Source organism: Balaenoptera physalus (genome assembly GCF_965194825.1).
Source record: "Balaenoptera physalus genome assembly, chromosome: 4".
NCBI classification, from domain to species: Eukaryota; Metazoa; Chordata; class Mammalia; order Artiodactyla; family Balaenopteridae; genus Balaenoptera; species Balaenoptera physalus.
The window spans coordinates 88,062,028-88,079,074 of record NC_138891.1 but is presented as its reverse complement, the minus strand read 5'-3'; the positions used below and the strand labels follow the sequence as shown (position 1 = coordinate 88,079,074).

The 17,047-nt window shown below is 38.3% G+C and overlaps 1 protein-coding gene across 1 annotated transcript in view; it reads left to right on the top strand.

Moving 5' to 3' along the window:
* The window catches only part of CD96 (CD96 molecule), a gene marked incomplete at its 3' end in the record, with an annotated part of 108,809 nt that overhangs the window by 6,727 nt on the left and 85,035 nt on the right, over nt 1–17,047 (top strand). The window contains 4 exon segments of the mRNA XM_082460983.1: nt 973–987; nt 990–1,325; nt 14,085–14,098; nt 14,102–14,209. Of these exon segments, the coding sequence (XP_082317109.1) occupies nt 973–987; nt 990–1,325; nt 14,085–14,098; nt 14,102–14,209 (473 nt within the window).

The window sequence follows — 17,047 nt, the reverse complement described above, 5'->3', positions numbered from 1 at the left end:
TTTAAGCAAATCACTTAATCTCTCTGAGCCTCAGTTTCCTCTTTGATAAACAGTGTTAACAAACATCACCCTTTGGACTTCCCTGGTGGCACAGTGGTTAAGAATCCGCCTGCCAATGCAGGGGACACGGGTTCGATCCCTTTTCTGGGAAGATCCCACATGTTGCAGAGCAGCTAAGCCATGCGCCACAACTACTGAACCTGCGCTCTAGAGCCCGTGAGCCACAACTACTGAGCCCGTGTGCCACAAATACTGAAGCCCACGCGCCTATAGAGCCCATACTCCGCAACAAGAGAAGCCACCACAATGAGAAGCCCGCGCACCTCAACAAAGAGTAGCCCATGCTCACTGCAACTAGAGAAAGCCCGCACGCAGCAACAAAGACCCAACACAGCCAAAAATAAATAAATAAATTAATTAATTAATTTAAAAAACAAACAAAAAATCACCCTTTGGTGTGTGCAGGGGATTAAACAAGATAACCTATGTAAAATCCTCTTGTAAACATGTATTTTTTAAAACATATGCATATTAGTTATTTTTCAGTTTCAGAAAATAATATTTGTGTGTTATTATATGTATGTGCTTTTGATTCATAAACCAAAAAGCCAGTTATAGTCATTGTAAGAATAGTTGTCATAATAAACTTGCTAGTGGGCTCCAATCTTTAAATAGGCTTAATTTTATTCACAGGTAGTCAGAGACCTTACATTATTTTTTGGACAGACCAATAGACAAAGTGATAGACATTCAAAAGTCAATAATTTCCTCTGGTGTCTTTAAGCAAATGCCTCCTCATTTGTATTGAGTCTTATGCTTCTCTATCTAGATCAGGAACAATCTCTCTCCAGCCCCTAAGTCAGCCAGGGAGGAAAGTTCCAGCTGCTCCCTCACTTCACCAAAGTAGCCAAGGTTTCTCATTGAGTCACTCTGTGTGAACGCAAACTGATGGCTCATGTCCTTCCTTTTCAGGAGTATTGGAAGAAACAATGCAGAAGAAGACATTTATGCATTACCTGGTTCTGATGTCAACCTGACCTGCCAAAAACAGAAGAAAGGCTTCTTGGTGCAGATGCAGTGGTCCAAGGTCACTGATAAGTTGGACCTGATTACCCTTTATCATCCCCAACATGGCTTTTACTGTGCCAATGGGAGCCCCTGTGAGTCGCTGGTGGCTTTCAGAGAAGCTCCCAGGAATGTGTCAAAGTGGACTCTGCACTTAAGGAACATGTCCTCCTTGCTCACTGGGAAGTATGAGTGTAGCTTCACTCTGTATCCAGAGGGCATTCAGACGAAAATCTACCACCTACAGATTCAGACAAATGGTAAGCATGACTGGGAGGGGGAAGGAAGCACATGCATTCATTCACCTCTCATTTGTTCAACAAGTATGTGTTCTGAGCCAGCCATGTGCCAGAATAAATGTAAAATTGCACCAGTGATAAGCGGTAAAGACTACAGTTGGTTTTGTGAGAGCATATAATAGAAGTCAGGAAAATTGACTCTGAGAAAGCAACACCTGAGCTGAGGTCTGAAGACTAGTAGATATTAACACCATTTGGGAGGTGGAAGGTTTGTGAGTGATCCAGAGACAGGGAACAGCTGATATGAAGGGCTGTGTAGTGTTTGAGGACATAGGAAAACGCCAGTGGGACTTCGGTACAGAATTAAGGGATGAGGTGGGAGATACGGTAAGGACCAGATCATGCTGAACTTTGTCAGCCATGTTTGAGGTTTGGATTTTTATCTAAGTGCCTTGGGAAGACATCAAAGTATTTTCAACCAAAGGATGGCATGACATTTATAGCCTGATTGAATCTGTGTTATAAAAAGCTGGTGCTGGCTTCAGTATGAGAATGAAGTGAAGGGGGATGAGAAGGAGAAGGTGGAGACAAGTTAGGAGACCAGTAGCCCAGAGCAGACAGAGTGATAGTTTGGGTAGATGTAGAAAGAAGATGACAAATTTGAGCTTTGAGCGTTAAACAGGTAGGACTTGGTAACAGAGTGGATCTAGAACAATGGCAGTATGAGTGAGGGAGAGAAAAAACATGCATGTGTCTGGCAAGCACACCTGAATGGTGGTGCCATTCACTGAGATGGGAGGCAAAGGAATCAGAGCAGTTTTGGGGGGGGGGTGGGAAACTTATCAAAGTGGCTTTGGATATATTTAGTATAAGGCAGGGAAAGGTACCAAGGAGGCTGCTGAAAGTGTAGCAGTCACTCATTCTTGCTTTAGAAGGCTGCCTTTGGAGGCAGGAATCCTAGGTTAAAGTTCTAGCACCTTTCTGGCTAGAAAAGAATTTCACCTGGGGCCTGGCATGTACATTCTCTGAGCCCATCTGGAAAATGATGACAGTAATGCCTATCCTAAATTAGTTGGTCCTAAAGTAAATGATCTCCGTTTATACTAATGGAAAAGATGAAAACGAAAGCCAGATGGAAAATGCACTGGAAATGGAATGTTTTTAACTCAGGGGCAAAGTGCCCTGGTGGTATATGAAAAAAGCACAGCAAAAACTAACTCATGAACGCTATGCTAAAGAAGGCATGGAGCTGCCCAGGACAAACAACAGATACGGATTTATTACTTCCTCTCCACTTTTCATCAAGAGATAAGACCATGCACGGTGTTGGGCAGTCCAGCTATAGAGCAGGACCTCTTCTACCTCTACCTTAACAATGCCCCATTCCCATTGCTGTTTTCCAGGAAAAAAATACTTCATTTGGGGATAGGTTGGGATGGTGGGGTTGAGTGAAGAGAAATGAGAAGACCTGTATAGAACAGTGTTTACCTACATATATTTTGGCATCAGGTGGCCTGGATTTGAATGTTGGCTCTGTCATTCACTATATATTTCATCTTTGCCGGGTTATTCTAAGTCCCTAAGTTTTTGTTTCCTGATATAACAAATACAGATAATTATAGGAACTCCTTCACAGGTACCATTATTTTGACGATTAGATGAGATAATCTGTGTAAAGCACTTAACATAGTTCCTGCCAAAGAGTAAGAGTTTGGAAAATGGTACTTTTCATTATGAATAGTAAAAATAATAATGAGTGAACTCTATATCTCAGGTCTCATTAAAAATGAGTCTCCCTCCCTCTCTTTTTGTGTCTGCCTGATATGGAGCCCAACAAAACACGTGCCACACGTTAGCACAAGTACACACTGACCTTGGCTTTAGACAAAGATTTTGGGTCTTCTTCCTAAAACTGTAAACTATGCTACTGCATATGTGAGGACCTAGTGTTTATTCCATGGAGAACTGACAACATGGATTAATGTGCCGTATGGGAAATAGGAGGTGGGAATGGCTCAACATAGAGACAGCCGTGGAGAAAAGGTACAGTGTCATTCAGAAAGGAGAGTGGTGTTGCCTTTGAGGGAAAGTGTATTTCTTAAAATAAAGGGCCAAGCTTGTAGCTACTAAAAAGTGCAAATCACTGGGGAGGCAGAAGCCAAGTATACATACTTTGTGGTTGTCAATTTCCCAGTCTTCTGACTGTAACTTTGCTCTTGATCTGCCGGACCAAGACGGAAAAAACAATGGCCTCGATGTTAGAGAAATGGTTCTGGTATTGTGTATTTGGGTACAAAGGGAGCAAAATAGAAAAGAGAAAAACAGAAAGGGAAAGAACTCTTTCACCACAGAGTGATCCAAAAGGTAAGCCTGGTATAAAGCTAAGGGACAGATACTTAGATGGGGCAGTTGTCACTCAAAAGCCCTGTCAAATCCCCCCTCATGACATCTTTTTCCCCTTTATTCTTTTGATCTTCACTCCTTCTCCTCTCTCTCTTGCCATTTCCCTCTCACAACCCTGGGAGATCTTCAGGTTTACAGGCTGGTTGGGTAAGCAAAGCACACATGAGTGCAAGTATGTGCAATACATGAACAAATGCAAATTGAAGTGGTGTATGAGAATCTAAATATGAAAATGCTGAGGGACCAGAGGTGGTTGGGACCTCTTTCTGTTTCCTTCCTGTTGTCTGCAGAGTCATTCTTCTCCCTGCCTGCTCACAAAACAGGGTGTCTAAATCCTGTCCCCATGTTCCTGGAGTGCCTAGCTGAGAAGGGACTCTTCTCTTCATTATACCTTGTTCCTTTGTGTGAGCTAGTGCTCTGAGGCTGTGGATGAGGGTAGAAATGTAACACACTGTTTGGCATTTGCTTCTTTTTTCATTTTCACTTGACAGGGTTTCCTTTTAGGTTAGTTTTAAGGTTATTCCAAGAAACGCAGTTCTCTGAGTCAAGCCTTGGGTTATTGTAATCCAGGTTTCCATCATTTGACGCTACTGGATCCCACAGTGCTTCAGACTGTAAGACTTTAATGTGTCTGAAATGTGTAGTTGTTAGGATTAGTTATAAAAAGTACAATGTGGCTTTAATTTCCCAGATTACAACAAAAGCCCTGGGGGCGGTTAATGTCATTGTTAGAAGCAGTAGTAGGAGAAGAAGAGGGAAAGGTAGTAGAAGGAGGAGGAGGTGTGGTAATAGAAGTAGTATAGACTATAATAACAGAGTAATAGTACTGGTAATAGAATGGAATAATCTGGATAATATCATCTTGATAATCTCAGTCTAACTACATGCTACTAGCCTGTCTAAAGGCATAGTGTGTTCTTTGACCTTTTTTCCCAGTTTTATTGAGATATAATTGACATATAACATTGTATTCATTTTAGGTATACAGCATGATGATTTGATATATGTATATATTGTAAAATGATCACCACAGTAAGTTCCATCCATCACCTCACACAATTAAAATTTTTTTCTTATGATGAGAACCCTTAAGTTGTGTTCTCTTAGCAACTTTTAAACACATTTTTAACTTTAGTTACCATGCTGTACATTACATCCCCAGAATTTATTTATTTTATAACTGGAAGCTTGTACCTTTTGGCCACTTTCACTCATTTTGCCTACTCCCCACCACCTGCCTCTGACCAGTCTGTTCCCTTTTAATCTGAAGGCTGTCTTAAATTTCTTATTTTTCTTTTCCAATGCATTTGTTGAGCAAATTTGATCATTTGTCCTGTAGAATTACCCACAGCCTGGGTTTTGCTTTTCACATCTCATGGTATCTCCATGTTCCCCTTTCACCTTTTAGTTAGGTATACAGATTTGATCACATTTATTTTTATTTTCTGGCAAGAGTATTTCATAAATGATGTTGTGTAGTTACATCAGAGCTACATAATGTCTGATTGTGTGATGTTAACAGCCACTAATGGGTGTTGCCTAGATCCATTCATTCATTATGGGCTGCCAAAGAGTGATGTTCTAATTCTATCATTCCTTCATTTATCAGCTGAAGTATTCTTATAAAGAGAAATTCCTCCCATGAACCAATTATTTATTACATGTACAATTTGTATAAGAAAAGCAGAATAGACACTTGGTTCTTTCACTTTATTTACCAGATTTAAAAATGAGTTGGTTCACTAGCATTCTTAGGTAACAAATAAGTATTTGTGTTAAGTATCAAGAATTTATATGAATTTAAACATATTAATGAGTTTTAATTCATTATAGTTATTATCCTTACTAGGCTGAAAATGTCCCACGTATAAAATCTATTAACCATTTGTAATATAAATTGCAAATATTTTCTCAGTTTGTCCTCTGTCCATACTTTCTTATGATACTGTTTCCAATGCAGCATAATTCTTACTTTTATGGCATAAAATCTATCACTTTTTTTCCTTATTGGTTCTAATTTTGAGTCATAGTTAAGAAAAGTTTTCCCCATTCCCAGATTATACAGAAATTCACTCATGTTATTTCTCACACTTGCATGTTTTTTTAAATTAGCATTTAAATTTGTGATGTTAGGTTTCTAGTGTTAAAAATTGTACCTAAGTATATTTTTTTATGATTTCTAATACTTTTTTTTTCTGTATTTCCTACTTTTTTCTCCTTTCTGTGGTTCAGTTTAGAAATTTTCTATTGACCTATTTTCCAATTCACGAATCTTATTTTTCTTGGTATCCAGTAAGTTTTCAGTCTCATCAAATTCATTCTTAATTTCTAATGTTATATTTTTAAGTTATTGTTTCTGTTAGATTTTTAATTCTTTGATGAAATTGTTCATCTTTTCATGTAGTTCCTTCATCTTTTTCTCTATTCTTGAATATGTTAAAAAGAGTTAATGTCCTTGTTGGTTAACTCCAATGTTTCTATTTTTTCTATATATGCAGTTTATTATACGTATTACATATATAAAGAATATATATTGTGTTATTATTGACAATAATAACAGAAGGAAGGGATGTGCTGGAGTAAGTTGTGAAAAAAAAAAAGAGAAAAAGTAGACAAAAAACAGACTCATGAATGATCTCCTATAACATACAGAGCAGAACAGTGCCACAATTAATGGTTTAAAGAATTTCATGTTCTTGGGCTTCCCTGGTGGCGCAGTGGTTGAGAATCTGCCTGCCAGTGCAGGGGACACGGGTTCGAGCCCTGGTCTGGGAAGATCCCACATGCCGCGGAGCAACTAGGCCCGTGAGCCACAACTACTGAGCCTGTGCGTCTGGAGCCTGTGCTCGGCAACAAGAGAGGCCGCGAGAGTGAGAGGCCTGCGCGCCGCGATGAAGAGTGGCCCCCGTTCACCGCAACTAGAGAAAGCCCTCGCACAGAAACAAAGGCCCAACACAGCCATAAATACATAAATAAATAAATAAATAAATAAAATTAAAAAAAAAAGAATTTCATGTTCTTAAAGAAATTGAGAAGAAAAAAGAAAAAAAATGTATATATTTTATATTGACCCATATATTTACCATTTCCTATGCTCTTCTTTCCATCCCATGGAGTGAAGTTACTATTTGGTGTCATTTCCTTTCAGCCTGAAGGACTTACTTTAGAATTTCATATAAGACAAATCTACTTGCCATGAATTCTGGTTTTTCTTTTTTTCATTTTTATTTTTGAATATTTTCAATGACTGTAGAATTCTTAGTGGACTGTTTTTTCTTTCAGTATTTTGAATATGTCTTCTGATCTCCATTTTTTCTAGTGAGACAAGAGCCATTAATTCTATTATCGGTCCCTGCATGGGATAAGTTTGGGGCTTTTTCCTTACTGATTTCAATCACTGCTTTCCTAATTTTCTCTCTGTTTTGGCTTTCAGCAGTTTGATTATGACATGCTTAGTTGGGTGTTTCTTTGTATTTATCTTATTTAGGTTTTAAAGTTCTTGAATGTGTAGATTAATTTGGGGGAATTTAAAAAAAATCAAATATGAAGTTTTTGGTCTTTGTTTCTTCAAATATTTGTTCTGTCCCCCTCTGTTTCATCTCTCCTTCTATGACTCTAATTACATATATGTTAGGACACTTGATATTGTCCTATATGGCTCTGAAACTCTTCGTTTTCCTTCAGTCCTCTTTCTCTCTGCTGTTCACATTAGATAATTTATATATATATATATATTTTTTTTTTTTTAAGTTTAATTTTTATTTATTTATTTATTTATGGCTGTGTTGGGTCTTCGTTTCTGTGCGAGGGCTTTCTCTAGTTGTGGCAAGCGGGGGCCACTCTTCATCACGGTGCGCAGGCCTCTCATTATCGCGGCCTCTCCCGTTGCGGAGCACAGGCTCCAGACGCGCAGGCCCAGTAATTGTGGCCCACGGGCCCAGTTGCTCCGCGGCATGTGGGATCCTCCCAGACCAGGGCTCGAACCCGTGTCCCCTGCATTGGCAGGCAGACTCTCAGCCACTGCGCCACCAGGGAAGCCCAGATAATTTATATTAATCATTATTCAGATATACTGATTTTTTTATTCTGCCATCTCAAATTGGCTGTTGAGAATTCCCAGTGAATTTTTTATTTTTATTATTGACTTTTCAACTCTAGAATAACCATCTGGTTCATTTTATCCTCACTGAAATTCCCTATGTATTGAGTCATTGCCACCATATTTTGCTTAATCCTTTGAACATACTTTTAATAGCTGCTTTGAAGTCTGTTAAATCCAATGTAGGATCTGCTCAGAGTCAGTTTCAATGAACTGCTTTTTTCTTGAGTGTGGATCAAACTTTCCTGTTTCCTTCATATGTCCTCCTTTTTTGTTGAAAGCTAGACGTAAAAAAACAAACAAACCCATAATGTGACAACTCTAGATTCTGTGGGTTTTTCAAAATTTTAGTAACTTACCCATACTTAAATTGCAGAATCTGTCTCCTTTGCAGTGTGTGGCCATTGATATCTCTGCTTAGCTTTTTACTATAATTCTTATGTCTTTAGTTTGGCTTCCAAGGAGTTGCCCCTACATTGGCAAAACCCCTTTGTTGGTCCACAGATGAATTTGGCAAAAATTGTGCTCAAATACCTCAAGCCCAATAGGTTTCCACCCTCTACACATAGATGTCTGCGGAGGCGGGGGTTAGGGAGTGCATTCAAAGTTGCGACAGTAGTACCTCCCTTGGCTTTCACTTTTCACTGGGCTCTCTCAGGTACCCCCTACTCACGTGTATATTTTCCCAGTCAGCCTGAGATATGTAGAGAATTTATGTCAGCTATTATATGACTCTCTGATTTCTAGAATCTCCATGTTGACTGTCTATCTGGTCTGCCCCTCATCCCAAATGAGACTGCAAACCCAGGCTAACCAAGCGTCAGGTTTTCTGTGTTTCCTACCAAGTTTGTCCCTGTTAGCTGGCAAAGTGAAGGGTTTTCATGCTCAGACCTAATTTAAGTCTTCCCCTTTTGGAAGAAAAGCTGCTGGGTTTTGTAGCCAGCTCTAAGACGGTGAAACTACCTTTCTCACCGACCTAGTCGGGAAGGGGGATAGAAGGATCCCTAAGCAAGAAGGCTAAAGACTCCTACTGTTCTTATTGAAACTCTAGTGGTTTTTCAGGAAGAAATGCTTCCCAATTAAATGTTTGTCTTTGGTCAATTTCCAGGGCCCTGAAAATGGTGATTTTTTTTTAAACTTATTTGCTCAGTTTTAGCTTTTTTTTTAATATTTATTTTTGGCTGTGTTGGGTCTTCGTTTCTGTGCGAGGGCTTTCTCTAGTTGTGGTGAACGGGGGCCACTCTTCATCGCGGTGCGCAGGCCTCTCACTCTCGCGGCCTCTCTTGTTGCCGAGCACAGGCTCCAGACGCACAGGCTCAGTAGTTGTGGCTCACGGGCCTAGTTGCTTCGCGGCATGTGGGATCTTCCCAGACCAGGGCTCGAACCCGTGTCCCCTGCATTGGCAGGCAGATTCTCAACCACTGCACCACCAGGGAAGCCCCTGCTCAGTTTTATACACATCTTTTTTTCACTGACGTCTTCATGCCTGCAAAACCAGGATTCAGTCCCTCAATCCCCGCCTCATCCCCGTTTTTGATACTTATATTGTATCTTTATTTAAAAATACATATTCATTACTACTCTCTTATAACAATTATTTATTCTTAGTGCTAAAGGTAAATATACAACACTTACCCCCAGCCTTTATGTGAATGTCCCTTCAGTTTGAAGTATATTCTATTGGAGAATCCTTAGGAAATGTTCATGGGGCAGTATTCCCTGAGTTCTTGCATGACTCTAACATGTTTTTTATAGCCTTCATATTAAAGACTGAATGTAATATCCTTAACTCATATTTTCTTTCCTTGAGTATATTTGATATGTTACTATATTATTTTCTGACATAAAGAATTGCTGTCCAAAAGTTAATAACAATTTGATTTTCTTTCCCCAGAACTGACTTTGTTTAATACTTTTATAAGAAAATGCTTAAGGTCCATTCTGAGACTATTTTCCTACTTTTGCAGTATAATCTTTTAATATGTATTTTCTAGTCATTTTATTTTAAGAAATTGTACTTGAATTATAATTTTCAGCATTTTTTCTGTCTATTGTATATTTCCTTGAGTATCTTCTATTAAACATACATTTTATCTTCTTTGCCTGTCTCTTTCTTTGAATCCCTTTTACCTCTTTTTTCTTTTAAAATTCATTATTTATTAACTTATTTCATTTTAAAATTTCCCTCATTCTATTTTTTAAATTTCTTTTAATGCATTAGCTTTTGTGTTAATATGTTCTTGGTTTTGTTCTAGTTTGCTCTTAATTTCTGAAATGATTTTCAAAACTTATTATTTCCAACACTTTCCTGAATTCTCTCACTTATCTTTTATAAACTTTCTTCTCTCCAATTGACTCATATACCAGTCTTTCTAAAATTTTTCATAGCTTATATCATTTTCTTTATTTCTTTTAGCTCATTTTGAATAAGTAGGCTGTAGTTTTTATTTATTTTGAAGTCATGTCTTTCTAATATGCTGTTATTGTTGTAGGAATGTTACTTTGTTCTCTCTTTTTTTTTCTTATGGTATCTTTACATGTGATTCTACCCCATTTCTTTTCTATTGCTCGATCTAAGTATGTTTAGGTTAAATGGATTTTGATTTTTATCATGGAAGAGTGGGCCAGGCTATCTTTTCTAGAGTCTTCAGTTTCTCTAGAGCTCTCTCTTCTGTTATGTTCAAGGTAAATTATATGCCACTGTACTTTGTGAGATGTACTTTCTTTCCTCCTATCCCTCACTTTTATCTAAATTGCCTCTTTGCTTTCTCCTGTTGGGCCTGTCCTGTTTAATTTGGATTCTACTCCCAGGGGTTTCTTCTCAGTGTGGGATATGTCTGAAAAGTCCCCTCTACTCTAGCACTGACAAACCTTTTGTTCTTTCCCTAGAAGACTCTGGTAATTTGGTGCCTACATACTTCTTTCTGCATTTCTGCTGCTATTCTCAGATTAGTCTGCCTTTCTTTCCAGTGATTGCCTGTTGGTTTTTTTCTGGGGCAGGGGGAGAGTTCTCTAGTTCTAAGGGCCATCAGGAGCCCAGCTGATTTTCCTGTTTCTGTTTGCACAGTTGCTGATATCACAGTAGTCTAGTGGTTTGTCCCTACCTATTAATGGTGATATATTGTTATTTAGTGTTCCCGTAGATATTGCTGTAGATATTGTGTTTAGTTTTGCTACTCTAGTTAGTCTGTTTTTATTAGGAATTTCAGGGATATTCAAAAAGTTATGCCACTTGTATTTCCAACTTCCCAGAATCTGGACAAACTTTACAAAAATTTAATACTTATGTATTTGGGTAATGCACATTAAAATAGAGTTAATGTACCAAGTGGATTTCATAAGCTACACAAATATGTGCCTAGGTCAGTCTCTGTTTAAAATAAACTGATAGGGACTTTCCTGGTGGTGTAGTGGTTAAGAATCCGCCTGCCAATGGAGGGGACACGGGTTCGAGCCCTGGTCCGGGAAGATCTCACATGCCACGGAGCAGCTAAGCCCGTGCACCACAACTACTGAGCCTGCGCTCTACAGCCCGTGAGCCACAACTACTAAGCCCGCGTGCCACAGCTACTGAAGCCCACGCGCCTAGAGCCCGTGCTCCGCAACAAGAGAAGCCATTGCAATGAGAAGCCTGTGCACCTCAATGAAGGGTAGCCCCCACTCACTGCAACTAGAGAAAAGCCTGCATGCAGCAATGAAGACCCAACGCAGCCAAAAAAATAGATAAAATAAAATAATAAAATAAAATTTCTCTCATTAAAAAAAATTTAAAAATAAAATAAACTGATATAAGTCGAACAATTACAATAATCTCAAAAATAAAATTAATAGTATTAATGGTGGTATGCAAATATGGCAAAAAAAATTTCGTGGTGATATACAAGTTAACTCCATCTGGAAGTACTGTTATAGTTAAATGCCTTTAACCATGAAAGACAAGGGTTTTGTTGTTTTGTTTTGTTTTTTAAATTATGGGGTTGGAGTAATATTTTGAAGCAGCAATAGAGAGCAAAGAAGGCACTGATCCCATCTCCTGATCTTGAGGAAATAAGGGTATAAGAAAACAAACAGGGCTTCCCTGGTGGCGCAGTGGTTGAGAATCTGCCTGCCAATGCAGGGGACACGGGTTCGAGCCCTGGTCTGGGAAGATCCCACATGCCGCGGAGCGACTGGGCCCGTGAGCCACAACTACTGAGCCTGCGCGTCTGGAGTCTGTGCTCCGCAACAAGAGAGGCCGCGATAGTGAGAGGCCCGCGCACCGCGATGAAGAGTGGCCCCCACTTGCCGCAACTAGAGAAAGCCCTCGCACAGAAATGAAGACCTAACACAGCCATAAATAAATTAATAAATTAATAAATAAAATTAAAAAAAAAAAAAAAGAAAACAAACAACCACTGTCTGAGAATGATGCAGGGAAGACGGGCCCCAATGGGAAGGCCTGGCTTCAATTAAGGAAGGGGGGCAGGAGAGAGTTATCAGTGAAGAGGACAGCTGATACTGATGAGAGCTTGAAACACAACGAAGTTCTAAAGGCTAGGTATAACTTTCAGAATATCCAATTTTTTAAAAAAAAATGTGCTGTTGATAATAATGAGGATGTTCATACCTCATGATCCATTAATTATACTTCAGGGAATTTATCTTAAGTAGCTGAATGGTCAGAAGAAAGCTGTTAGTTTAAGGACAATCATTGCTATAAAGATTGTAATAGTTTAAATAAGGTAAAAACCCAAACTGAAAAAGCATATGCTTCAGTAATTGAAAATTACTAAACAAATGATGATGTGTATATATGACATAAAGCATCTAAAAATTTCAACCACAAATAGCTTAAGAATCATGCAAAACATTTAAAGTAAAAATATGGGTAACACTTTTTGGTTAATAAAATTGCAAAGTATGAAAAAAAAATACATGCATACAAATAAGATTTGTATAGATATAGAAAAAAAGAAATAAGGTTTTCTGGATATTAGGATGATAGAATTGTTTTCATTTATAGGTTTTTTTAAAATTTATTTTTGGCTGCATTGGGTCTTCATTGCAGCGCGTGGGCTTTCTCTATTTGGGGCGAGCGGGGGCTAGTCTTCGCTGTGGTGCGCGGGCTTCTCATTGCGGTGGCTTCCCTTGTTGCTGAGCATGGGCTCTAGAGCGCAGGCTGAGTAGTTGTGGCTCACGGGCTTAGTTGCTCCGCGGCATGTGGGATCTTCCCGGACCAGGGCTGGAACCTGTGTTCCCTGCATTGGCAGGCGGTTTCTTAACCACCGCACCACCAGGGAAGTCCTGTAAGTTATTACTGACATTATTATAGTTTACTTACGTATGTGTATATATATATATATATATATGTGTGTGTGTGTGTGTGTGTGTGTGTGTGTGTGTATGTATATAACCTTCCTGAAAAGAGAGACTACAAAACTATTCATCTAATATCACTTTAAAAATGAAAATAATTTATTAATGGTGCTTCCTTGGAGTTCCTTATGTGTTTTTCTGTGTCATTTCTTCTTTGGAGAAATATTTATAAGCTCTAAAAAGACAATTAGGTATGAAAACAGTAAAAAGATCAGCATATGTCAGGAGTTTGGTAGGAGGAAGGTATGAATAGGCACAGCACAGAGGATTTTTAGGTCAGTGACACTATTCTATATGATACTACAATAGTGGATACATGTCAGACATTTGTCAAAATTCATGGAATGTACAACACCAAGAATGAACCCTAATGTAAATAAACTATGGCCTTTGGGTGATGATGTGTTTGATGTCGGTTCATTGATTGTAACGAAGGCAACACTGTGGTTAGGGGTGTTAGTAATGGGGGAGGCTGTGCATGGGTGGGGCAGGGGATATATGGAACCTCTGTACTTTCCACTCAATTTTGCTATGAACCTAAAAGTTCTCTAAAAGTAATTGTCTATTAAAATTTTTAGAAAGACAAGTAGAGGCTAGGTTATAACGTTTTATGTTCTACCTGACCCAGGAAATGTGATCTGAAGCCTAAAGCACCAATTTGGGGTTAAAGCAGAGGAACATACCAAACTGTGAGTTGGATTCTGTTAGGGTAGTTTCCCTATAGTTTTTCAGTGAGAAACAACTCTGTGCTTCTCAGTGACTCTTTTGCCATTTATACGAGGACTGTAGGTGGGGTCCCCTTCATAGGTGTACCCTGAGGATAGATGAATCTCTATACTAAAACTGTTCTCATTTCTTGGATTAAAAGCACTTTACAAACCAATCACAGGTTCATGTCTTTTCTACCTTATGTTTTGTTACAGTTACACAGGATGAATAGAGAAGCAACCATACAATAGAAATAGAGATAAATCAGACTCTGGAAATACCATGCTTTCAAAATATCTCCTTAGAAATTTCATCTGAGCTCACCTTCGCATGGTTGGTGGTAAGTGTTGCCCTTTTCAGTGAATAACTGCAATGATCTTTAAATATTAATGAAGTAAAAATGAATAACAGGTAATAATAGGGAAGGAAACATGCTGGATGAGAGGCAGGCATTATGTGGAAGGTTGGGGAGTGGCCAGGGGAGGGAAGGAAGGACACTAGGATTCCTTCCAACTCAGCAAGCCTCTGGGTCTGTGAATGCAGGAGCTTAGAAATTAGTTCCTCAAGGTTAGTTTATATTTCAAGCTATATACTAAACCGTGATTACAGAGAGAAAAAAGTGTGATGGTGCCCCTGAGAGGAGCCACATCCCGCAGAAGCTCCTACTCACACATACTTGTTTACACACATGTGCAGAGGTGTAGTCTAACTTTTCCCAGAACCCTTACTACTCCATTCTGGAAAATATACAACATTGCTTAGATTGGGAAACACAAACTCTAATGCTTATCAAATATAGGGAGAAAATGTGCATGAGAGAAGCAGGAGCTGAATAAGAAACAGTCACTGCCCAGCTCTATTATTGCACCAGGCCCGTAGTTGCCATGTTTTCTGACTTAAAAGAATAAAGCAAAACAAAACAGAAATCTGGATTTTTATGAGAAATTTTCCAAGGCAAGCCAGCCAAATGACAGCCAGCTCTTAATCAATATATACAGTAGACCTCTAGTACTACTGTTAAATCAGTTGATAACACAAGTCTTACACAATTATAAAGATAACCATAAACACACTTTCGAGAATCACATAATAGGGTGTTTATTTAGGTGATCCAGAATATGACTATATTAATTTTTCATATCTTCATCAAAATGAAAACACAAGAGTTAAAAATTCTTGCAGAACTAATACATGTCCGTGAATACAGCAGCTGATAACACCTGCAAAATACTGTACTCGCAGCGTTGATCATTCATGTTACAAGTGAATAGATTTTTGTGGGCTGTCTTGGAAACTAGAACCTTCATATAAAAAGATTTCTCTGAGGATGTGCCAAATCCAAAATAATTGACTTGCAAGTAGGCCTTAAAATACAACCTACTGATAATTTGTTACTGTCTAGATATTTTTGGATAGTCAGTAGGATCAAAAGATATTATAAAATAACTTTCTCAAATTGTCCTAAAATCTACAATGTCTCCTTGTCATCTGTCAAAAACCACATTTTTCCCCCCTTTTAGGGTTTGGTTTCCAAAATGTAAGACTTCCTGCCTGACATTATACCCATCATTAGTATAAGTCAATTGTTCTTAACAAATGTGATACAGTGTGGTTCTTAGAAAAAAAATTTTAAAGTGGAGATTATCTCAGGAAGTCAGAAACCTGCTTCACTAAACATTACTGTAATGAAAATGCAGTATCTATACCTTGTTTACATTATTAATATATACCACCAATGGGCAAAACATTTCCACCCTAATTATCACAAATTCACTATCAATAGGAATAGTAAAGTCTAATAGTAATAAATAAGACTAAAGTTTACAGAATATTGAGCAGAGTTCCCTGTGCTCAATATTCTGTAATAACCGAAATGGGAAAAGAATTTGAAAAAGAACAGATACATGTATATATATAATTGAATCACTTTGCTGTACACCTGAAACCAACACAACATTGTTAATCAACAATACTCCAACATAAAATAAAAATTTTAAAAAGAATAATAATAAAAAAATAAAAGACAAAAAAAAGTTTAAAAAGACTAAAGTTTAATAAGCTTTACTGCACAGATTTTTACTGGCTAGTCAGTTGATCTGTAGTGGACTTATCTTATCTGAAGGGTGTCTAATCTGTTTTTCCAAGCAAATGTTAAAGCTTTCAGTCAGCTATGTCTTTTCTGCGATGCTGAGCTTCTCCAGGGCAAAAAGCTGCATCACTCATTTCAGAAATCCCTAGCCTCTAGTATAGTGCCTAGAACATAGGCACTCAGTAAATATCTAATACGTAATTGAATTGTTTCATTTCTCTTTGTCCCCTTCCCTCACAGTCCTATTCGTTGGCCTCATATTAAATGGATGATCACTAAACCTCATGCTGGCTGTCTGATTGGTTAATGAGCAGCTCATTAAGTATCAATGACTAGATAACTGATAAGACATCCTCTATTTAACAGTTTTCTTCAAAGAAACTAACATTATCTGTGAATCCTGCCAACACATTTAGGATAAATAAGGGATGGAGAGATTGCACCTAAGGTCACACAGTAAGAGAGTGAGTCCTAAACTTCTACTGGAACTTCAAGCCATGCTCTCAGTTTAAAGAATGCATCATAATTGAGACAACTTGAGGAATCTTTTTGAAAGAAACTTCTTTTCAAAGGGAACATTTTATTGGCAAATGTGCTGATCAAATTCCAACTGTGCATTCCCTTTTAAAATGTCAAAATCTATTTGCTCCTCTAATTTACATCCGTACTCCATACTGCTGGCACTGTGGGATTCAGCAAGCCTGAGATGAAATCATCTAATCTCCCATTATTAAGGAATAAACTACAGTCCTTTATGTCATGACTGTTGTAGGTCTGCAGAGAACATAAATATCCCCTCAATTCATTTTTTAGTGCTTTAGTCTCTTGTTAAACTGGCAGTAGTAATCATAATGATAACCAATTGTTCTTAACAGACATGATATAATGTGGCTTTTAGAAAAAAGTTAAAAAGTAGAGATGGTGAAGATGAGCACAGGGGGGTAGAAACCTGCTTTATTGAACTCAGTAACTCCGGGGAGCTGCAAAGTGCTCCCACTTCAAGTGCTGCATTAAACCCTGGAAACAATTTGACAAACTAAAATTAGTTTAATCTAAGTCACTGGAAAACAAAAGCCATGTCTTGTATGT